Here is a 19,201-nt window from a genome sequence, read left to right on the forward strand (position 1 = left end):
AGTCGGGCTGCATGTCCAGTTGTTGACCATGAGTGGATGGGCCTTTCTTTGGGCCGGCCCCAAGTATCATAGAAAATTTGCCACTTTGCCGGCCACACAATCGTTCGTGTAGTCCTGGGCCGCACTCCCGTGGTGTTTTTGATACTGTTGGATAATTTACGTGCTATTTTAAAAATAAAGCCTTGACAAATTGCATGCTGACCGATGATGCCACTCGTTACTAGAAATGTACAATAGGATCTAGTCATGCTTGATTCTTCTCGTGCTTTTGAGAACCACATGCTTTTGGAATTGGAAGCCTGCCAGAAGAAGAGCGCGCTTGACGGCTGAAACCTGAAAGACTAGCTACTTTTTGAACCAAATGAAAGACTAGCTACTAGTTAGTTGCATTTTTTTAATAAAACTAGTTAGTAGCATTTTAAGCACAAACCATATGGAACCTGTACTTGCTTAATACTTAGGCTCTAGAGTCAAAAAAAAACCCTCTTCTCTCAGCATGTAATACTGGCATACTGCTATGCTTGCATCCAAGTTCTAAGCTGACGATAACTAGAAAGAGGCATCTCGATCTGACCAATTGCCATTGCCACCTGCCCACACAGCTGGCTGCCTGGCTCCGTCCGAATGCAGCATACCACTAGTACTTGAAGGTGGTGGCCTTCATGGAGGAACAGCTCGAGTTTCCTTTGGATAGGTGAGCCGCAGAACTCCACACACAAGCAGGGTGAAATCAGGGTTTTATTTCCCGACCGGTATCCGGTAACCGCCGGGCTCCGGTTCCGGTTTACCGGACTGGTTTGACCGGTTACCGGTCGGAACCGGTGGAATTCAAATTTGAATTTAAAAGGCGCAGTTCAACCGGTTCGTACCGGTATACCGGCCGGTTTGACCGGTTTACCGGCCGGTTTGACTGGTAACCGGTCGGTTTGCCTGGTAACCGGTCAAATTCAATTTTTTTTTTATTTAAATTCAAATGCCCGCAAAGTATACTAAATAAATATTTGTATAACATATTTTAGTCTAAATGAACCCTCTAATCCTCTTTTGTAGTATATTTTTACATTATATTTGTATATTTTTGTATGCACGTTTTTTGTTTAACTTCAAATCACCGCAAACTATACTAAATGAACGAATTTTTAAGAAAATTTAACACAATTAGATTCGTTACACCTTGAAGTAATTTTAAGAATTTTTTTAGAATTTTTTTATTTTTTTGAATTTAAATTTAAAATTTGAATTTGGACTTATTTCGTACAGTCAAACCGCACCGGTTCCCACCCGTTTGGTGAACCTTGGGTGAAACAACCTCTGCACTCGCCATTGATTCCCCCCTCTGAAGCCGCTCGAGCTCGTACAGACCGATGTAATGACAAGTGCCGCCTCCGTGTCGCCCCGCCACGCCGCCGACGCGCGCGCGCGACAGATGGCTTGCTCTGGCGTCCGGTGGACGACGCCGCGCTCGCCGGTCTGCTGGCTCCGTACTGCGCGCAGCGGTAGCTGCAAGTAGCTAGCCTGCATTCAAGGAGGAGACTGGCGACCTGCGCGCTTTGCGTGGCGAGAGCGAGGCACGCAATGTACGTGCTAGTTGCAGAGACGTACGCCCCCATCACCGTGCCCCCCTCCTGCCGCTGCCGCGGTCGACGGCAGCCCCCGACGCGCCGCGTGCGCGCGCTCGTCGCGGCAACGGCGACACGACGGCACGACGGGCACATGGCCATGAACTGTGATGCTTTGCTGGCGTGGGGCGCCTGGAAGAGTTCGCCGGCAGGGCTTGGCGCTGCTGGCTCCGTTGGTGGTGGCGCGTCGGTGGGCGTCCTGCGGCAGGAGCGCATGCGATTTTTCTTTTTTATATTTAAAAAATCAAAATTTTAAAAGTATAGGTCCGTTTCCAAAAATTTCGAAAATATATCCCGGTCGCCCGCCCCAGAGGTGACAGGATTTTAATGTAATTTTTTTCTTCTAATTTGCAAAGAGGTCCCTGACCGGGGGCACGTGGGGGCAAGGGGGCCTTTCGCCCCCCCCCCCCCGACAGGGGCGCTTGTCGCCCCCCGGACGACTGGGGGCCCCACCCACAGGCGACACGGGGTCTGTCGCCCCCCTCGGGCGACCGGCTTTGCCTCCTATATAAACTCTTGACCCCCATTCCCTCCTCATTTAAGCCTAAAAATTCCACCAAAAATCCAGAAAAAAAGGGGTGAGGAGAAGGGAAGCGGCGAAGCACTGTCGGATTGCGCACTTGTGATCTGCAGGTAAGTACATTTAACTTATGTATTTTTCCATTGGTATCGTAGAGTAATTTAATTTAATTAGTGATATAGTAGAACCATTTAAGTAGGAGTTTAATGATACTTTAGTTACGTAATAGTAAATTAGTTTAGAAAATTAGTACTACACGTTTATTATTACAATTGCAGTACTATTAGAGACATGTTTATAAATTAATTACGATTTAAAATAGAATTTCGCATATGTAGTATAGAATTTGAGTGTCATTACGTAGTTATGAATACTTATATGTTGTAGTTGAAATCCATACTTAGTTTTTACGGATTATTGAATAAGGTAGTGAAGTAAAGAGTATAACTCGATAAGTATTCTGTGATATACAGATATGTCGAGCAAGATGCAGTTTCAAGTATTTTTTGGTGACTACAATATTTATTATGTGCCAAATAGAGTAGACATTTCTGCCTTTAAGTGCACATCTAGCGCCATAGATAAACTTCTGGAGAGGAGTTTTAGTTCCATATATAAGTGGCTGCAGCGTGGGTTCTGTATTGATCCGGAGACACATGTGATGACCATCCATTCTCTTGCTAATTGGGAGGTAGAAAGTGATTTATGTGAATTGATGATGATACACAACACTGATGACTGTCAGAAGTACATGCAAGTAGCTCTAGAGCGTGGGTGGCATCTGGCCATTCTTGTTCAAACCCGGGAGAAGACACAAAATGAAATCCAACATGGTGCAGATCAAGCAACTCCGAGTATTCGAAGACATACCAACTATGTTGAGGAAGATGAGTCAGAAGAGATAGAGAACCAAAACATCGGACCACATGGCTTTGCTGATGAGGGAGAGAGGATACATAGCATCGTGGACGAGATGGAGGCAGAAGACCAAGCCGCAATGGAGATGGAAGAATATGAGGGCTCATCTAATGACGAGTAGTACTCATTGCCAAAAGAATGGAAGAAGCAAGGTTTTGGCAATCATGTCGTAGAAGACGTACGAAATCAGGAGTGAGAGTACAGATGGAACGAGGTAGTGTAAGGTGCAACATATCCAAACATCGAAGCCGTAAAAGATGCTGTCAGACTATGGGCAATATCATTGAAATGAGAATTTAGAGTCGTAAAATCTGGCAGTAAAGAATATGAGATGAAGTGTGTGAATGATGGATGTTCATGGCGAGTACATGCATTCAAGGGAAAATGTAAGTCGAAGTGTAAATGTTCCATTGTGACAGAGCACACTTGTTTGCTGTCAGAAATTCTTCCCTCGCATCGCAATATATCATGCAACTTTGTTGCAAAGCAAATATATGGATTGATTATGGACAACCTAAATTATAAGCCAAAAATGATTGTTCGACACATTGAGTAGACTTACCAGTACACCATTAGTTATTTGAAGACATGGCGGGCTAAACAAAGGGTGTTCGAGATGCGGTTCGGCACATACGAGGCATCATATGATAACCTACCTCATATGTTATCCCAGGTTGCTGCTAGAAATCCTGGAATCGTTTATGACACATACCTCGTACCAGCCGTGACTAAGGGGCAAAGCATTCTGCAACGAGTCTTTTTTTGCCCAGATGACTGTGTTAGGGCATTTCAGTGTTGTCTTCCGGTAATCTGCATTGATGGCACATTTCTGACTGGAAGGTATAAAGGTCAGATACTCACCGCAATCGGGGTAGATTGCAACAACCAAATAGTTCCGCTCGCATTTGCATTTGTTGAGAATGAGAGCTTAGACAGTTGGTATTAGTTCCTTGAACGAGTGAAGGTTCATGTTGTTGCTGCACGTCCAGATGGGTGCCTTATTAGTGATAGGCATGCAGGTCTGCCACAATCAATACTGAAATTACAACGTGGAACTGCGATAGCGCCTCCATTGTGGTCCGATGTCCAAAACAGGTGGTGCATTAGGTATATGGGTGCAAACTTCTATGACCACTTCAAAACAGGTGGTGCATTAGGCATATGGGTGCAAACTTCTATGACCACTTCAAGAACAAGGATCTTAAGAATATATTTAAGAGGTTATACACCCAAACTCAACAGTGAAAATTCAATGCATTATGGCAGATCCTTGATCAGTTGACTGCAGAGCAAGTGAAGGTAAGGGCATCAGGAACAAGCACGAGTCAGGCTGCAGAGGTTAGGGATTCAATTGAGAAGCCATTTTCACACTGGATTCGAGATGCACCTAAGAAGAAATGGTCATTCCTTTATGATACCAACAGAATACGGTATGGTATTCAGACAACGAACCATGCAGAGTGTCGGTACCCTGCAGTTGGGGTACCCACTCCTACTGTGCCAAGACTTGCATAGTTATCTGTAACTACGCCCTAAAGAGCTGAGCAGCCGGACCCTTGGGGTCCGACTCCATCTCACCGGACCAACGGTCCCGGACCCGCTTCCCGCTCGGGGATGGGTCCGGTGTCACCACGTGTCCCAGAGGTGGAAATGCTCAGCACTGTGGCCGCGGACCCGGACCCCGCATGTGCGTCCGGGACCTCCACGTGCCATCCGGACCTCCCGCAGATGGGACCGGGACCTCCACGTGCCATCCGGACCTCCGGCAGATGGGACCGGGACCTCCACGTGCATATCCGGACCCCCGTGAGCTCTCGGCTCAGCTAGCTGCTCGGGCGGGGTCCGGAGCCGCCACGTGTCACGCAGACGCGGGAGCGGGCGCAAGCCTTCCGCTAGAAGCTCCCTCACCCACCCATATTAAGTGCGAGTGGTTGAGGCGGGCTCTGCTACCTCTGGGCACGGGGCAGCTTTTGTCAGTCCACACTGTGGATCGCCAGTTACCGAGGCGGCTCGTCAGTTACCAAGGCAAGCATTAAAGACTCAGCTACTGACTGGAGCAACAGTGCACGCTGCTACAGTGGACTGAGTCAGTAGTTCGGCGCTTCATGATGACCTCGACGCGCGGCTGCAGAGGCTAGACTCTACACTGACAGGACAGCTCAAGACCATCCCGGATCTGAGACATTGAAGGCCAAAGTGTAGTTTATAATACATCGCCGGGTCCACATATCGGGGCCCCGCTTAGTGTACGTGCTCCCCTTGGACATATAAAAGGGAGAGCACGCCCGCTAGAACACATACACACCCAGACGCACGCTGGACTCGGCTCCAAGCTGTTCCAAACTCAAGAGCAATACAACACACAGTGGACGTAGGATATTACGCTCCGGCGGCCCGAACCACTCTAAACTGCTGTGTTCATCATGTTCTTGAGCTAACCCCCGAGTACTCACCCTCTGGGCTGAGGCGGGTGCATTCCGCCACCCGGCTGTGGTTTGCCACACCACGACACAGAGTGTTTCAATATGGTTATGCGTTCTTGTCGTGCCTTTTCTCTTGTGGGAATTGTTGAGTTCATCATATATGGGTGCATGCGTAGGATTCTACCCCGATGCGGGCGTTGGACCTTCTTCCTCCTTTCGACCTGGCACAAAACACTCTCTCAATACACTCACTAATTTACCACGCAACATATGTTGGTTTACGTTTATATGTTACGCAGGGTTTGTTTCGAGTACGTTCGTTCCAGATAACGAGGGCGTCGCCTTAGATGAACTCGACAGCTTGACTCTAGACTCACCTGGCGCGCACGGTGACCCCGATGTCTTGGGGTATTCACAGTTAGGAGGAGCACCACTTGAAATCTCTCAGCAGCAGACACCGCAACCCTCTTTGCGTCCTGAGCGACAGGTGAGGTCTCCGGATCGTCACACCTACTCCGAGGGTCATGTCCGTGCCCAGCAGATGGCTAAGAGGGTCCGACGCCCATGGCTCGACGAACCTCTTGGCTTTCCTTTTCTCTCTTTTCTGGATCTACGTTCATGTACAGGGAGAGGAACATCATGTGTTGGAGGCCATGGTTTGGGGGGCATGAAGTTATCCATGTCGTCATCCCAGTTAACACAAGTTTGTGCTGCAGGTGGTGCAACATGACTTGACGAACCTCTTGCCTTTCCCTTTGTCTTTTTTCTGGTTCTAGGTTCATGTAAAGGGGAGGAACATCATGTGTTGGAGGCCATTGTTTGGGGGGCATGAAGTCATCCATGTCATCATCCCAGTTAACACAAGTTGGTGCTTGAGGTGCTGCAGCATGACTCGACGAACCTCCGGTCATCTGTTCTTGCGCAGGTCAAGTACTATCACCCGAAGATCTTATCCACCTGCTTCGTCTAGTTTGCGGCATAAGTCCACCGAAGATACATACCAATTTATGGAAATTTGGTATCGATTTGTTAATCAACTCCGTGTCCTCGGGGTAATCCTAGCATATAATTAAAAAACAATGTTACTGTTTCATAAATATGGATTCCAAATGACGGACGGGATTAAAACGGAATGAGAGTTACCTTAATGTGCATCTCATACACCTCTAGCCGCATTCATATCTTACATGAACTTTGTAAAAATCTAATGATATTAGGATAATTCGCTAGTTCACATACTCTCATGTATATCTTCCGACGTTCTAGCAGGTGTCCCTTTATATCTTGTGTTGTAATACATCGAAATAATGTGAAAATTTTAAACTCTACTACTTTGGACAACACCATCTCTATCGTACCATCCGCTAACGGATCCAACTTCTTACTGATAACAAGATGGGTCATGATATCAAGTATTATACTAGATTTTTCTTCAGTCTATAAAAATCCTCCACAATTGGAGGCAGTCATTACCTTATGTTGCAATATCAATAAGGTACTGTCATAATTCTATTCTAATTCATAATTAATTTAAAAACAAGTCTGTAATAGTACTAAAATTGTAATACTAAACGAGTGTTCTAAAGCACCAAATCTAATTCAGCTAATCCGCTAATTAAATTAAATTGTTATACAATATCAATGGATTCATACGGAAGTTACCGGTAGATCACATGTGCGCAATTCGGCAGAGCTTCGCCGCTTTTCTTCTCCTCACCCCTCTCTTTTTTTCTGAATTTTTGGTGCAATTTTTGGGTTAAAATAAGAAGGGAATGTAGGCATGGAGGCCAGGACTTATATAGGGTGGGAGACCCCCGTCGCCCGGGGGGCTGTCGCTCGGGGGGGGCGACAGGACCCCTCCCTCCACAGAGCCCCGGCCAGGGACCTCTTTGCAAATTCAAAAAAAAATTACATTAAAGTCATGTTGCCCGTTGGTTGGGCGATAGGACCCCTGTCGCCCGCCCCAGGGGCGACCGGGGGCCATTTTCGGAATTTTTTCAAAACGGACATATATTTTGAAATTTTTATTTTTTAAATATAAAAAAAGACGCGGAGCGCATGGCCCAGGAAGATGGAATTGTGCAGGCCCATGAAGACGTGACATTACGGCCCATTTTTGTTTCAATGCGCCCAGAAAGAGAGAGAGAGGGCGGGACTGCTAGTGCTAGACTGATAGTTTTCCCATTTGGAGTTGCAGCGCATTTGCTGCAGCATGTGCTGATCCATCATTTGCCCTGTGCAGATTTTTAATTTTTATGTGCGAGAGAGAACGCGGGAGCTTGCTATATGCTACATAAAGAGACACCACTCGCTACTTGGAAGAGCTCCAACAAGCTAGCTCGTCTCCTCCTTGCAAAGGGTGGACATGGCCAGGCCGGCTCTTGTGTTCGTGTGCAGCTTCCTGCTGCTGGCGTCCGCCGCCGCTGCACGCGGTCTCGGCGACGGCGAGCCTCTCATTGGCCGGAAGAATGCAGCGCGCCGTCTAGGCGAGGGCGAGCCTTTCGGCGGCCGGAAGAACCCCGCCGATCCACACAGTATGCAGGCCTATGGCCTTCCACTTCTTTCGGTCTTATCCACCACTTAAACTGACACGACGTGAAACGCGCGTTCTTTCCTTGCAGGCTCACACGGGAGTCCGAACTGCTCGCCGCCGCCGCCACTGAGTGGTGGCGGAGGCTCCAACCCGCCCTCGCCATCCACCGGCGTGTCCCCAACCACGCCAGGTGGTGGCGGTGGCGGTGGCGGTGGTGGTTACTACCCGCCCTCGCCGTACGTCGGCACCCCGTCGCCGGACATCGGCACCTCACCGACCTCACCAACTACGCCCGGTGGCGGTGGCGGTGGCTACTACACCAACCCGCCATCGCCGGACATCAGCACTTCCCCAACCACACCGACAACGCCTGGAGGCGGTGGTGGATATGGTGCTCCTCCGACCCCGTCCAGCGGCACCTCCCCAGGTACGCCTGGCGGTTGTGGTGGGTACAATGCTCCCCCGTCACCCTCCAGCACGCCTGGCAGTGGCGGCGGGTATGGTGCTCCTCCGTCGCCGTCCAGCGACACATCTCCGAGCACGCCTGGCAGCGGTGGCGGGTGCGGTGCTCCCCCGTCGAGCGGCGGCACCTCCCCAAGCACGCCCGGCAGTGGCGGCGGATGCGGTGCTCCCCCGTCACCATCCAGCGACACCTCTCCAAGCACGCCCAGTGGCGGCGGCGGGTACAGTGCTCCCCCCTCGCCCTTCTAGCGATACCTCCCCAAGCACGCCGGGAGGTGGTGGCGGGTATGGTGCTCCTCCCTCGCCGTCGAGCGACACCTCCCCAAGCACGCTGGGCGGTGGCGGTGGGTATGGTGCTCCTCCCTCGCCGTCCAGCGACACCTCTCCAAGCACGCCCGGCGGTGGCGGCGGGTGCGGCGCTCCCCCGTCCCCGTCGAGCGGCACCTCTCCATGCACGCCTGGCGGCGGTGTCGGGTGCGGTGATGCTCCCCGGCACCGTCCAGCGACACCTCCCCAAGCACGCCTGGCGGTGGCGGCGGCGGGTACGGTGCTCCCCCTTCACCGTCCAGTGACACCTCCCCAAGCACGCCGGGCGGTGGCGGCGGGTACGGCGCTCCCCCTTCACCGTCCAGTGACACGTCCCCGAGCACGCCAGGCGGCGGCGGGTACTACGGCGGCCCTCCCTCGCCGTCCAGTGACGTCCCCGACGACGCCGTCCACACCTAGCGGCGGCGGGTACTACGGCCCACCTTCGCCGTCCAGTGACACCTCGCCGACGACGCCCGGCATCACGCCGACTCCGGACGTGCCGTTGCCGCCCATCAGCACGCCGCCGACGCCGTACTCTCCGCTGACTCCCACGCCGACCACCCCGACGCCCTACGACCCCAACACCCCGCCCTTCACGGGCCCGTGCACGTACGTGATCGACTCCATAAACGACCTCAAAATTAAACACCTCGTGCACACATGCACGCATGGCTGCCACTAACAAGTGTGGCCCCGTTTACTTTTTAATTTTTTTTACAGTACCAGTCACATCGAATATTTATATATACAGAGTATTAAATATAGTTGAAAAAAATAATTAATTACATAGTCTAACTGATGTGATGAATCTTTTAAACTTAATTAGTTTATAATTAGATATTAATGACTAAATAACAACGAAAATGTTACATTATCAAAATTCAAACATTTTAGCGAACTAAACGGGGCCTGAGCGTGTTTGGCTTCACATGTGCAGCTACTGGATGACGCACCCGGGGCTGGTCTGGGGCCTGTTCGGGTTCTGGTGCCCGCTGGCGCGGCTGTTCGGGCCTAGCGCGGCGGTGCCGTTCGGGCGCGACCTGACCATGCCGGAGGCGCTGGCCAACACGCGCCAGGACGGCGGGGGCGCGCTGTTCCGCGAGGGCACGGCGTCGCTGCCCAACTCCATGGTCAGCAGCGGGTTCCCGTTCACCACGCAGGAGGTCAAGGACGCGTTCGGCGCCGCGCTCGGCTCCGGCGACGACGGCGCAGGCGCAGCTCTTCAAGAAGGCCAACGAGGCACGCGTCAAGTAGTAGAATTGGCTAGGCGTCGCGGCCGTACGTGTCCTGTAGGCAAGGCATGCAATGTAATCGAGGTGGTGTTCAGGACTGAGATCTTTCCCGCACGTGCTGCCTTGATCATGGACTTAGAAGTTGCTTGTATCTCCATCTATTAGGTGTGCACGTGGTCCTAGTGGATGAGATGAGAGGGCTTCTGCTGCCCTCGTCTTTTCTGCAGTTGTGATCTTTTACTTTGGTTGGCGCATAATGTGAGCATTCAAGCTTGTTTTAGCTCTACCTGCGGTCCCTTCAATTTTTGTTGACATTTTTAACCCAGTACTGTAGAGGCAAATCACGGGGCGCGATTCAAACTTTGTCACGCTATTCACTCTGTTATGCCCGCCGCTTCTCCGGTCAGCCAATAGTATTTTTCTCAAACACTAAATCAGCATCAGCCAACTAGCAATAATTTTCTCTCACAATAAAACAGCACCAGCCGCAGCCTGTAGAACAGAGTGAATAGCTGGAAACTCATGCGTGTGAAATCTGGTGTCTCGAGCTCGTATCAATGAATAATTCAGATATTACTCAAAAATAAATAAATAATTCAGATATTTGAGGGCAAAAGGCCGAAATCTGGTCGAGACTCGAGACCGGCTCCAAACCGACGCCGTCGAGCGCCTACCACGCTTGCAAACGCCACGCGCGTCGCTCGGCTCTCGCAGTCGCAGGCGGCGCCACGCCATGGCCCACGGACGCACGCGGTTCGGCTCCAACATGCGCTAGCTCCGAGCTCGCAACCAATCCAACAATTGCGAACCCTCGCCGCCGGTTGCCAGCCGCAGCTCATCACCCCCAACGCTTTCCTCGAACTTCGACCCCCTCGTTGTACATCGCGACGACGCCAGAGTAAAAGAGTCGGATCTTCCTCAGGCGTGAGTTGGGGCTCAGATGCCGCCGCCGCCACGGCCGCCGCCTCCAAAGAACCGGGCGGAGAAGGAGCACGGAGTGGTGACGAGGGGATTCTCTCGCGCTCACGGCGGGGTGGAGACGAGGAGGGGATATTCTCGCCCTCGCCGAGATAGGGCTGGTAGGCAAGAACCCTCTCGCCCTCACGGCGGGGCGAGCAAAGAGGCAGATGAAGCATAGAGTGCAATTCAAGGGCTGAATCTGAACGAACTTGAGAAAAAATTGGAGGATGAAGCTGAGCGAGCAATTCAACAGCTGAATCGACTTGGCTTGGGAGAGGAAATCAGCCATGACCAGTATCTTACCTACCTTGAACGCCTGCCATGTCCATCTGCTTATGTTGACACTTCTGCTGAACTGAATGATACTCAGCTTCTTGATCTCGAGATACGTCTCGCACTTCACCGTCTCAAGTATGCGAAGGTTATGCCTACAATTTTGTTTGCCATTAACTTTTCATCCAGATCAATCACTTGTTTCCTACGTATCCCGTTTTTGCTAACCTCCTGTTTGCGTTTAATAACATCATTGCAGGGTCAAGATAATAATAAATGGAAAAGAAACTGCCACCCATACTTTCTTGAGAGGAATTTCGAGTGCTTTGAGTGGGAAGGTGACAGCAAGTTGTTAGGCCTTCTTGAGGACCAAGGGTTCTTTAAACACTTTGAGAAAGATGGCACAATGGACTGGTTCTTCCATCCGGAGTCCGACAGGCTTGCTGGTTTGGATGATTACCAACGCATCGTTCCTTTCAATCATGTATGTTTTTTTTATATATCAATAGATAAGTAGTACTGCAGTTTTCATTTTTTTTTTCATGTTGTTAATGTAGCCAAATTGCAACTAGTAATCGGTGAGTAAATAAAACAGATCAGATATCATCGGTGTAGATGCAAATAAGTTCATAAACTTCCAAAACGAACATTTAGATCCATAAACTTGTATATGTTAAAAGGTGGTTTAACTATGCTATGTCCTACATGTGTCAATAGTTGTGCATGTGGTGTCAGCATGTTGTCCATGTCACATACTTTCTTTTCCATTCAGAGATTAAGAAACGTTGGTGCCTTGAGCTTAAGTTGGTTTGGACCATGGTTATGTCACTGCACCCACAACCATCCACCGATTCTCATCCACTCCATATGCAAGCACACACAAATGTCAATAGAACTGAAAGTCGTCTAGGTTGCCTAGCTCTGGCCGCCGGCCCCATGACCAGCCACCTTAGAGCTTCCTTTCTTTTCCTCTCTCACGCTCTCCTCCTGCTTTCTCTCTCTCGAAACGTGGCGGCGGACCGTAGCGATGCACGCCGGAGGAGGAAGACGGCACCGTCGCAGGCCCTCTCGCCGGCGTGCGCGCTCGCCTGTGCATGAGCGCGTCGCCGTCGAGCGGCCTTGTGGCCGTGCCCTGTGCCCGGGCGCCCGGGTCGCCGGTCCGAGCGGCGGCTCGGTTCTTTCTGCGCGACGGCGGTCGCGCGCCGGCGTGGCGGCGCCTCTAGTGTCTTTCCCGTGCGGTGGTGGCCGGCGGTGGTGGTAGGCGCAGGTACACGCTCTTTGCCCTTTTCTTGCTAGGGTTGGGGTTAGGGTTTCGAGTCTGTTTTTTTCTCGATCCAAGATCAAGTTCTTCTATTTTCTTTCGATTCGTGACGAATCCAAACTTTCCCCGTCTCGATCTACTCACTAGATCGGCTCTGGTACCATTGTTAGACTCTTTGGATCAACTAGCAGTAGATCTAGAGGGATTTCATTGTACTTTCTTTACACATTACAAGAGATCCTTGATCTGAAACTAATGGGAGATGGGATAGAGGGTGGAGGACCTTCTCCAGTGGAACTAGACCCGCTCGCCATCTCCTGTTCCTCAGCAACGATCCGCTCTAGGGCGGCGACGGGTGGTGCAGTGGTCGCCGCGAGTTGCCGGTGTCGTACAGGATGGCGGCGGCGGCATGACCCTCGGTGGCGTCCGGCGTCGAAGACGTCCTCGCTGTGGCGAGGATGTTGGCGTCGGTGGACTTCCCGCCGCAGCAGCACCCCTCTCTAGATCGGGTTAGGATTTGGACGGTGGGAACTGTAGCAGCGGCGAACCTCGTTAAACGAACCACTAGTCCCCACCTCCTCTTTATAGGGCTACGCGACAGGGGCCCACCAGCCTCATCTTGGGCTGGGCGTCCCCGATCAGGACGCGAGTCAAGGTTCGGCCCAGTCGTTGGACTGGCCCGGTGGAGATCAATCTAACATCTCCTTTATGTAAAAAAAAAGATGCTTATGCTAAGTATAGATGGCCAAACGTGCAGCTCGACCCAGCACTAACACTACTTGGCACGACATTACTCGGCACTAAGCTTTAGTCGTGCCGTGTCGTGCCGGCTCCTTGGCCCAGACACGACACGACTAGGGTTTAGTCGTGCCGTGCCGGCCTGCCGGCACAAGTAGCCCACCGTGTTGTGCCGGCCTGCCGCCTGGCGGCCTCCACTGCTGATGCGTCGCCGTTGCTGAAGGTCAAGGGGGCGCGGGGAGGCCACGGCGGCACCTCGCTGTAGGAGAGGGAGGACAGACTAGGGTTGAAGAGAGGTGGGAGGTATATATATGAGTGGTTGTGAGCTGGACGCGTGCCAGCACCGCGGCGGTCGTCAGTCGTGTCATGCTCGTGCCGACACTGTGTGCTGGGGTTTCGACCCACGCACTACACTACGGCCGTACCGTGCTGGCACTGGCGCTAAACCCACCGTGTCGAGTCGTGTTCGTGTCATGTTTTTTAGTGTCGTTTTCCATGCAGCCCATCCGACACGGCCCATTTGACCATCTATAATGCTAAGTATTGGTAATATTAAGTCGATTAGCTTCTGAATTTTAGTGGCATTATATTTTAAGATGTTTGTATGGCGTCGCCTAGGCGTCCGCCCGCCTTACTCGCCTAGGCGTCCTAAGAGGTTGCTCGTCTCACCTCGCCTTACCGCCTTTTAATCAATAAAATTTCTCATGCTAGGAGTAGTAGCAATGAACATTGGGGGATTGTGGAGAGAAAAAAATTGGAGGAGAGAGGCATTCAATGTCAATCCATAGGTTGTGCTCCTCCTTATTACAAAAAAAAAATGCTTCTGTAGTCCCTCAGGTTTGCTCTAAAAATCAATACTTCAAGTTTCTAATGTTCCGTGAATATGCTCTAACTTGAACTTTAGCTAGATTTGTAAACCATGAAGCTTGTAGCAACTAGCACCCAGCAACATTCTACATCTTCTTTTCCACTAATAGCATGTAGCAGCAATATCCCATAGCAGCCTAGTCCTCTCATGCCCCTAACCGTTACTCAAATGAAAGCCTTTGGAAAACGATTTCTTGGGCATCTTGTAAACATCTTGCAAGTTTGATGACCTAAATGTCAAATTTTCCAAGTTTTTGAATTTATTTGCAGCCAACTCACAAGTTTGTGTACTTGTGATTCATTTTTTCAGTTCCACCAAATTTATTGGGAAGGATGTTAGGGTTTATGACCGCCTCTGAATCAATTCTTCAAAGAAAAAAGTTGTTCGATTTATTTTGCGATGAACCTACATCTACTTTTGATGAATACTATTGCAAATGATCTATAGTTTTTCATTCAATAAGATTTCTAAAGTTTCTCTTTTTTTTTTAAATTTAGGGTGGTTTTGAGTATGTCGACTGGAAGGAATACCGCAACTACTAACTACTTTGATAGCTATGAGATTGAGAACGAATGTCAGCTACTGTGAAGAACTCTCAGAGAAGCTTAAGGTATGCATCATATAAGAAAAGCTCAAAAGATGTGGCAAATTTTTGGAGACTAACAAAATTTTTTTATGTTGCGACAGTGGATGGAAGATTTTGTATTCATTAAGCTACCACCTCTTGTGGTAAGTGTGTACATCTAAATATTTTTGAAAAATACTGACTATGTTGTGGCAGCATGAAAAGTTCTGTTGTTTAGTGGCAGCGAATATTTACCAGGGGCGCTTACCAAGCAACTAAAATTGCTACTGGTTTCTCGAAGATAAACTGGAGTCTAGCTTCTACCGGCTACCATGTAGGATTTTGCTCCCTGCCAATTCAGATTTGCTGGTTTATATCTAACATTTGCTTTTTTTTTCAATTCAGGAGTTTCTGGATGACTTGAGTTTTGATGTTGGCTGGTTTAAAGATTTGGATGATATTTATTTTAAGATTTGGCAGTTGATGACTAAGCAAAATGTTAGTACTCAGTTCTACCTCAATCTTCTGTGCAGCTGAGTATCTTTGCCATGGTAATTGCTTGTGTTTATACATTATTGTAATACACGTTATTTTCCTTGAATACTCAGATGGGTTTTAGAGATTCTTTGGATGGAGTTTATAAATCAAATAACTATCCACTGCGCCAACCTAGAATGAAGTACGCACTGGACACTGACTGCTCCAAAATGGAAAAGAAGGTCAGCCGTTTCTCTTCACAAATAGTTCAGAAATTAACGTACATTGCAATCTTAATGTTTTCAATTCTTGCTTACCTCGTTTCCTCTTCTCTCTTTCAGTTTTGTACTTGCACTGAAGGAATTACTGGGGAAGTAAGTAATTTCTTGTGTAGCTGCCTGAGATGCTCATGTGAGATCCGTTGTGATACGTTTCATTTGATACCTCGTTTGCCTGTGTTTAGGTTATGGATGATGAAAAGGCTCATGAATTGATTGCGGAGGCAGTTAAAAACCTGGTATGGTTCTTCGAGATTGTATTAGTGATTTGCATGATTGTTTTAAAGATAGTTAAGTTTACTGAAGTCAAATTCATCTCTTCTTTTCTTGTCAGAGAGAAAAACCCAAGTTCTATGTGCACTACATCAGAAGGAAGATAGACATTGCCCGGGATATTGGACTGATTCCATAGTGCTGGATTAGTAAGGATGTTCAGCAAACTTGTGCTGGTTCGTGAGTCCAGTCTGTCCTTTTTATCTGGTTGCTACATATAGCTGCAGCATGTTGCTGTATATTCTCCAATGAGATGTCTTTTCACAACTTTGCAAGTTGGCAGCACAACTTAAAATTATTTATGTTTGATCTGCTGAGATGTCATTATGGAATAGTGTGCCAAGTGTGTGAGATAGGTTACAGGGGTGAGTACAAACTACAGGCATACAGCTAAAGTAATTTTCATCTTTGTTTGGCATGGGTTTGGGGCGTGGGGTATTTATGTAATGTTGCACCTAATCCACGAGAGCTAACCCACCCATAAGGATATGCATTAGAGAAGTATGATTTGCTATGTAGGATAGTGTTGAAATTCGCATCATTTGGCTAGAAACTTTATTTCCTGATATAGCTTGGTCGCTCCCTTCATTGCGTTGTGTACGCGCTGGCCTGAGAGGTACGGGGCCCGTGCTGCGTCGGAGCCGACGAGCGCCGCCGCTCCAGCCTGCTCATCCTCCGGCCAGTCTCTCAGCTAGCATCCTTCATGAACTCCGGGGCTGGCCACCGCCATCCTGACACTGCATCTGGCTAGCGTTTTCCCCGTTCCCAGGAGAGGCCAGCAGCGCCTCTGTCTAGACGTAACTCTACACCTCGCAGATTCAGAAAGAAAAGGGGTTCTCGTCGGCCACTCACGTAACCTGAAAACCATTTTCGGGCGTGAGCCTTCTGGCCCAGCAAACATCTTTTATGGCGGACGATCGTGCAGATCGTGCGATTAAACTGGTCCATCCTTGTGCGCGAAAGCTATTTTGCAGCTACCGTATCGCCTGCAACTAATGCGTGAAAGCTGCTGCTCCACGCATGTGCCATGCATTTGACATTCAGTACATTTTTTTTTTTGGCTGTCGAATGCCAAAATGGAGGCACCATGGCATTCCTGCTTGTTGCAGACCGTGTTGCCTGCATGCGTTCCCATCAGCTTTCGCAAAAGTTTCTCTTTCCACAGCTCAGGGCAGTAACAAACGGGGGCCAGCAGAGCAACTATCCTGTGCCTCTTTGCAAGGAGGAACAAAGTATCCGTAATCCACAAATCAGCCGAGTGATTTGCTGTGCACGCAGACGCAAGTGCCCATGCCATTGTGGAAAGGGTACCGTGATTTCGAACACATTGACTTGCATTAACAGTTAACACGTCAGATGGCTTTCTTCAGTTGTAATCCATTTGTGTTCCGTCCACTGTCAGTCTGTCACCTGCTCCTTTTATGTGTCATGGAATGGAGAATTAAACCAGGTTTGTGGAGCTGGAAGATAATGCGAGTGCTATGAGGCAACAGACCACTATGCAGGCGCCAAATTCAGTGTTGAAAGGGACAATCCAACAATTGTGCTCTTAACCAACTACTCCCTTGGTTCGTTAGTGGACATGTTAGGGTTTAAAAAAGACGCCAGATCAGGTATATTTTGACCATCAACCCACTTATACCAGTATCAACTGCTACAAAAATCAATGCCATATTAAGCGATATTTGACATACGAAACAATTCAAAATGCTGTGTATATAAAACTTTCTGGTTGCTGATGGAAACTTGTTTTTTTAGAAAAAGGATCATTACCCGGCCTCACGCATTCACAAGTGATTGGTTACAGACACAAATACAAAGTTCAGGAACAAAGTCCTTAGGCTCCATGCGCCTTCTACTGCAACAGCAGAAAGTTCTGAACGAAGTAAAGCAGGAACAATGCTGACAACGGACACCAACATCGTCAATAAACAAAGTTAACAGCCTCAGCTCAGAAGTGAAACAACTAAGACTACTTCTGACTCCTCTTCCTGAAGTTTCATCCCGCTCTGTTACGCAGGCATCTAATCTTTGACAGCACTTGTTCAAAGAAGTTTTCTCTTCCTCTTTGGACAGCCTTGCCCAGTTTCTTGTCCAGTACGCCCCTCTGAACATCATCTGCAAATAAGAATTAGGCACCTTCCTTTCGAAAATTATTTCATTCCTACTCAACCATATCGCCAAGTAAAGAGCGGTAACTCCAACCAACACTTGGTTTCTAATAGCATGATGGAAACCTTTGATCCAAGCACCCAGCAAATGTGCAAAACTGGTCGGAGGCTTTATGTAGGATGCAATAAAAACTATGAACCAAATGAATTTTGCCATATGACACTCGAAAAATAAGTGCTGAATGGTTTCATTAGAATTACAGAAACAGCATTTAGCACTGCCTTTCCAATTTCTTTTGATCAGATGAAGCGTCCCTCATGAGAGAAGACTTAAAAGTGATACAACATCAGTCCCAGGAGGTTGATAACACTTTTATTACACCAGATGGTACATCACCGTACAACTCTACGCGGAAGTGAGTAGTGAAGCGCCACTATTACGAGAATAACAACTAACACCCACACAACGATATTAACTACGAAGAGGGGATCATCAGAGTCTTGCGCCATACGGAACTTCCTGCGGGTGACCCTGTCCACAGGCAAGGTTGGGTGCAGGACGGAACCTCTACTCAACGTCTTCAGGAACGAAGTTTGGATCTTCCTCTGTAAAAATTAAGAATGGGGTGAGTACAAACATACTCAGCAAGTCCAACCACACCCACAGAGGGGGTATAAACAGAATATAATGCACAAGATAAACCAAGAATAAGCCTAGGGTTTAATTTGCGGAAAGCTAATTTTTATGCAGGGGTTTATTTAAAAGAAAGGGGTTTTCAAAATCCATTATCTTGCACTGAGTAACACATAGGGTTGATCCAAACAGGATCCCAGTTTTAAGTTGCTACCGGACTCCTCATCCGCCGTAGCACACGGTACAACTGCCGGACACTTTTCCAAAACAACTCACGCCAATCCATCACTTCCCCGAAGAAACACTAGTTGTGTGACCAAATCGTAACTCGCCCAGTACCGTGGCCACGGCTATTCGAATAGATTTTAACTCTGCAGAGGTGTGCAACTTTACCCACAAGCGGGGTACCACAGCACGATCACCGTAGTGTCGGTGCAGATCCCAACAAAGCCATTACCCACCTTAGCTAGACTTGACTAGCCACCACGGGATCCACCAAGGGGTCATCGACCTATCACTAAGGTTTAACCGGGGCATAAGTCACACAGAGCATATCCCTTCTCCTTGGTCACCCGTTGCTCTCAGCTCTCCTGATGGCTATCAGACTAACTAGTGGGGTTTATGCTAAGCCGTTGCCCATACAATGGTCGAGTGGTTTGCACGATAGTGGAGTTAGGAAAGATGACACACTAACTCGGTCCTTAATTGTAACAAGATGGATATTTCCCTTCCTTGCTCAACCACACA

The 19,201-nt window shown here is 48.9% G+C and overlaps 1 protein-coding gene and 1 pseudogene across 5 annotated transcripts; both read left to right on the forward strand.

Annotated features, from left to right (window-relative positions):
* The first annotated feature begins 7,699 nt into the window (after nt 1-7,699).
* Nucleotides 7,700-10,246, forward strand: LOC120707897 (annotated as a pseudogene).
* Nucleotides 10,247-10,716: 470 nt separating this feature from the next.
* LOC120707898 lies at nt 10,717-16,033 on the forward strand. 5 transcript variants are annotated; one of them, XM_039992955.1, is made up of 10 exons: nt 10,717-11,397; nt 11,509-14,563; nt 14,609-14,726; nt 14,804-14,845; nt 14,926-15,015; nt 15,087-15,179; nt 15,290-15,400; nt 15,500-15,532; nt 15,622-15,675; nt 15,771-16,033. In XM_039992955.1, exons 3-10 carry the CDS (start codon nt 14,673-14,675, stop codon nt 15,846-15,848), a joined length of 555 nt encoding a protein of 184 aa, XP_039848889.1. In that variant the 5' UTR covers nt 10,717-11,397; nt 11,509-14,563; nt 14,609-14,672; the 3' UTR covers nt 15,849-16,033. The 5 variants fall into 5 exon arrangements, with proteins under 5 accessions (XP_039848889.1, XP_039848885.1, XP_039848886.1 ...); XM_039992951.1 differs by having other exon boundaries at nt 10,719-11,397; nt 14,920-15,015; XM_039992952.1 differs by having other exon boundaries at nt 10,719-11,397; nt 11,509-11,733; nt 14,614-14,726; nt 14,920-15,015.
* Nucleotides 16,034-19,201: the final 3,168 nt, after the last annotated feature.

Source organism: Panicum virgatum, chromosome 5K (genome assembly GCF_016808335.1).
Source record: "Panicum virgatum strain AP13 chromosome 5K, P.virgatum_v5, whole genome shotgun sequence".
Classification (NCBI taxonomy): Eukaryota; Viridiplantae; Streptophyta; class Magnoliopsida; order Poales; family Poaceae; genus Panicum; species Panicum virgatum.

Excerpts from the sequence above, each read along its gene's own strand:
- LOC120707898 (XM_039992951.1), top strand. The coding sequence starts at position 14,673 with ATGAGATTGAGAACGAATGTCAGCTACTGTGAAGAACTCTCAGAGAAG. Across the intron at positions 14,727-14,803 it reads AACTCTCAGAGAAGCTTAAG|TGGATGGAAGATTTTGTATT; the intron begins GTATGCATCATA and ends ATGTTGCGACAG. Across the intron at positions 15,016-15,086 it reads TAGCTTCTACCGGCTACCAT|GAGTTTCTGGATGACTTGAG; the intron begins GTAGGATTTTGC and ends TTTTCAATTCAG.